At 39.3% G+C, this 4,378-nt stretch overlaps 1 protein-coding gene across 1 annotated transcript; it reads right to left on the bottom strand.

Moving 5' to 3' along the window:
- Positions 1 to 1,833: 1,833 nt before the first annotated feature.
- On the bottom strand, positions 1,834 to 2,865 carry LOC104444694 (abscisic stress-ripening protein 2). Its single transcript, XM_010058432.3, has 2 exons — positions 2,610 to 2,865; positions 1,834 to 2,123 (listed from the first exon to the last, which is right to left on the bottom strand). Exons 1-2 carry the CDS (start codon positions 2,793 to 2,795, stop codon positions 1,938 to 1,940), a joined length of 372 nt encoding a protein of 123 aa, XP_010056734.1. The 5' UTR covers positions 2,796 to 2,865; the 3' UTR covers positions 1,834 to 1,937.
- Positions 2,866 to 4,378: the final 1,513 nt, after the last annotated feature.

Below are 4,378 nucleotides of genomic sequence, written 5' to 3'. Positions count from 1 at the left end.
AGTTGAAATAGCATCAATTCTTCGAGATTGATGGCTGCAACTCTTCAAAGATGCAGGCTTCAAAAGCCCTGACTCTTCAAGGACAGAGTGGAAACTCTTCTAGGTTTTCAAGGAATTTGAACTCTTTAAGGTTCCGGAGAGTTACACTAAGCAAATTTCATGAATGAAATTTGGTCTATAATTTATAGAGACTCATTGACCTTTTATATCAAAACAAAAGAAGAGTAAGAGGCTAGACTCAAACATAGAAACTAATAGTCATTAATGTATGTAGAAACTAGAAGCTATTAAAATTGAAACAATATTTACCAATGATTTTGCTCGCCCCAAAGTGCCTTGATGCAAGTTTTAATGTTTGAGAAATGACAAAGTCTTTATGACAAAACAGAGTGTCATTGATATTGAATGCATGCTAATCTTCTTGGTTGAACAAGTTGGTCTTGAATATTGGCTACATCAAAGAGAGAGAGAGAGAGAGAGAGAGAGAGAAAGGAGCTATTTCCCTCCAATGATGATAATTCTATTGACAACTCCTATATGATGTAAGAGATATAACTTTTGTGGAATTAAAGACACTTTATTGAACCTTTTTCAGGATATATAAATGGGTTAGCCATCATATATTGTTGGGAAAAGTGTTAAAAAAAGTCTAAACCTTTTGTATTTATGTCAATTTAGTTCTAAACCTTTTTTGGTGCCAATTTAGTCCTAAACCTTTTTACTTAGTGCCGATTCAGTCATTTTCGACCAATTTTCGCCGGATCTTGCTAACTAGACGCTGATTGGCTAACATGGCCTGATTGGTGCTGATGTTGACAACTTTTAATAATATTTTAATTTTTTTTTCTTTTTTTTTCTTTCCCTTCCTCTAACCTGTCGCCAAACCTCGGCGACCAGCTAGAGGCAACGGTTAGCGAGGTCAACCTCACTAGCCACCTTGCCAGATTTGGCAAGGGTGGAGCCTCACTGGCCATGGGGTCGAGCCTCGCCCATGGCCAGCGAAGCTCGACCTCGCCAGCGCCGCCCAAATTCGGCGAGGGTGTGCCTCACCGCACCGCCCAGGCCGCAATTTGGCGAGGTCGAGCCTCGCCAGCCCGACGCTAGGTCGCAAGATCTGGCGAGGTCTAGCGAGGTCGACCTCGCCGGTCGTCGGCTCTGGCCATTCGCCGAGGTCTGGCGATCGGCTGAAGGAGGGGAATGAAAAAGAAAAATAAAAAGAAAAATAAAAAAATTCAAAAATATTAAAATATTGTTAAAAATTGTCAACGTCAAGACTGATCAGCAACGTCAGCCAGCCGGTGTTCAATCAATAAAATCCGGCCAAATTTAGCCGGAAAGGACTGAATCGGCACTAAGTAAAAATGTTTATGACTAAATTGGCACAAATACAAAATGTTTATGACTTTTTAAACACTTTTCCCTACACCGCTTCATCTAGGACAATATAGATTATTAATTATGTCATTTTGTGAGTTCATTTCAAACTGAATCGCAGTTAATTGACTCAGCCATATTTAAAAGAACTAACTTGGAAAAAATAACGAAAATGGACGTGTCCTTATCGGAGGACTCAAAGCAGCAATTCTAAGAAACTCTTATATACTTTTATGTCATGTACAGCCTTTTTACGTATTTTTTGAATTATAATTATATATAACATTGCGATCAAGTGATTTTTCTGAATTTGACGCCATCGCGTTTTAGTTAATTGACATTGACTAACCGGGTGTGGATCCATCCTATGCGAAGACTATGTGCTAACTGGTTTTGGAAAGTAATATTCAATATAATCATTGTACCTAAAACAATATGTGGAAATGTAAACGCAAGAACCACCCTCCGCAAATGTACAGCGACTATTGAAGGCAGTCTCTAAGGAAATAAAATTACATAAACAAGGCAGATAGCAGCAAAAAGAGACGGAGATCTTCCATGGTTTAGAAGTGATGGTGGTGCTTCTTGCCATGATGAGACTCTTTATCTTTTTTCTTGGCCTCCTTCCTCTCGTGGTGCTCGTGGAAGGCGAACCCGACAGCCCCGACGGCAGCGGCGGCAGCTATTTCCTCCTCTATCTTGTGCCGGTGAGCGTGCTCCGGGTCCTTCTTGGCCTTATGCTTCTCATGCTGCATTTTGCACATCATTAATCAGGAATTGCGTGCACGAAACAAAATGAGTTAAGGTAAAGAGGAAAGGAAAAAAAAAAATTCTCTATTATGTATAATTTTTTTTATACAAGCTCTGAGCATGGGATAAGTTCGAGAAAAAAATTTAATTTATTCACTTTGAAAAGAAGTATTTAATCATGTAAATAGTGCTATGGATTACAACTATGTTTTTTTGTTTAAGCCGGAAATCTTATTCCTCTAGCTAATGGGTGAAGGAAATCAATTAAATTCAAACTATTATTCATTTATAAGGATCATCCATTCTCGCATGGCATGCCATTATCATGTCGAGTTGAAATATGTGAGTTTAATCGAGATATTTTGCATCCAATACTCGTGAATAACCTGATGATTCAGGTCAATAAGGTGAAAATGCAAATTTTATCTAAATTATAAAATGGGAAAAGAATTGAAAAGAATTGAAAAGAAGATGATAATTATTACCAAGGCATAAGCACCGGCAGCGACGGCACCGAGCTCACCAAGCTGCTGGAGGTGCTTGTGGTGCTTCTCCTCCTTCCTGTAATCAACCGTAGGCTCCGTGAAGACGACCCCAGGCTCTGTGAAGGCATCATCCTTCTTGTGGTGGCTGCGGTGGTGGTGGTGGTGATGGTGGTGTCCTTCGGCCATGGTTGGAGGTTTTTTTTTTTTAGGAATACTAGAATTGACGAAGGATCAGGGAAAGGACTATAGCTGAATTGTATGGTATGCGTTGTGAGACCGTTCGAGAGGGAGGGGCGTATTTATAGGGAAAGTTGGCACATGAAAAGTCTCGCATCCAATCGGGCCAACGCGGGAGGCCTTAAACGCGTGATGGACGGTCGGGATTGCTTAGTCTGGTTCTGCTCGATGCATTTTTGTCTTCTTTCGATAAAGCAGTTGTTCGTATGTCAAACAAAAACAAAAAAAAATAAAAAATTAGGGGATGACCTTTCTTTTTTTTTTTTTTTTTTTTGGGGGTGTTCTAGTTGAGGGATTTTTGGGAGGACAAATTCATTAGAGAACAATGCTCTAACAATACCATATACTTGACAATGATGTTTTTATCGTTTCCCTTTGATTTGTCTGATGATAATTTCTTAGTCTTGAGCTTGAATTGCAAGATTTGTTTACTAATGTAATTGTAGGGGTCCAAAGTCTAAGATGAAACTTTCTAGTGGAGGTGGGTGGTTTTAACTTATTGATTAAGTAATCGCATCGCATGAATGTGCTCTATGGGTCATCCTATGGTTTCATACCGACTCGTTTTTGCAAAAGTGGTCATCTTTTTTTAGATGCTTTAAGAATAAGAGAATACGTTAATTTTTCCATCACCGTACTTCCATTTTTTCTTTTCTTTTCTGCTATACTCTTAGATTGTTTGTAAGAGACATGGCATTATACCCTTATTAATTTTCAAGGGACGAAACCCGAATTTAATTAGATAGTAGAACTAGTTCGTATATGCTCCATCAATGCATTTAGTGGAACCCCTTCATTTTAGAACTGGTTGACGCGCCTATTTACATATAAAATCAATGGGTAGATATTATCTAGTGTTAATTAGAAGGTGGACATCAATAAAACATATATAAATGAATAAATAAGTAAAATTAAAAATTCAAGAACTACATTGCTCATTGCACATTATCCAAAGCATCCAAGTACTAACACTCTTTGCCTATGATTTGAAAGCAGGCTGTACATCTTTATTTCCAGTGGTAAATATCAAAGCTCATTTGAGATGATGCCCTTTTTGGCCTCAGTTCTCTTGTACTTTAAATGCATTTCTCCACCCATATATACTTTGAAAAACAATCGTGTCGGTTATGATTTGAAGAACATTCTCTTCTTTGACTTTCCATTATTTCTATAGGATTCCAAACACCATTCTCTACGACCCAAATCAAGACTGGGCACGTTCTAACCGGGTTGGCAAGACCAATAAAAAAAAAAAACCAAGAAAGAACCGAAATTCAAGTGCAACCCGAAGATCTCCGGAAGCTTCGAAGGCGGCCGTGGAGGAAAGGCAATTGGCTATGGCTCCCCTCAGCAGCTCGAGCAGCTTCTTCATTGAGGAAGATCTCGACCTCGAAACGCGCCAAAGCGACCGGTCCCATTATCACCGGCGCCGAATTGCCGGTGTCTCGAGATGCTCTAATATGGTCGTATGATGCATGGTTGAAAGCCCGACATGTCTAGCTTCGATGAATCAAGTTTCCCTGCAATTTGGA

This window comes from Eucalyptus grandis, chromosome 5, assembly GCF_016545825.1.
Source record: "Eucalyptus grandis isolate ANBG69807.140 chromosome 5, ASM1654582v1, whole genome shotgun sequence".
NCBI lineage: Eukaryota > Viridiplantae > Streptophyta > Magnoliopsida > Myrtales > Myrtaceae > Eucalyptus > Eucalyptus grandis.
The sequence above is the reverse complement of the archived record's forward strand: the minus strand, read 5'-3'. Positions and strand labels throughout refer to the sequence as shown.

Excerpts from the sequence above, each read along its gene's own strand:
- LOC104444694 (XM_010058432.3), bottom strand. The coding sequence starts at position 2,795 with ATGGCCGAAGGACACCACCATCACCACCACCACCACCGCAGCCACCAC. Across the intron at positions 2,124-2,609 it reads CTGCCGGTGCTTATGCCTTG|CATGAGAAGCATAAGGCCAA; the intron begins GTAATAATTATC and ends TGCAAAATGCAG.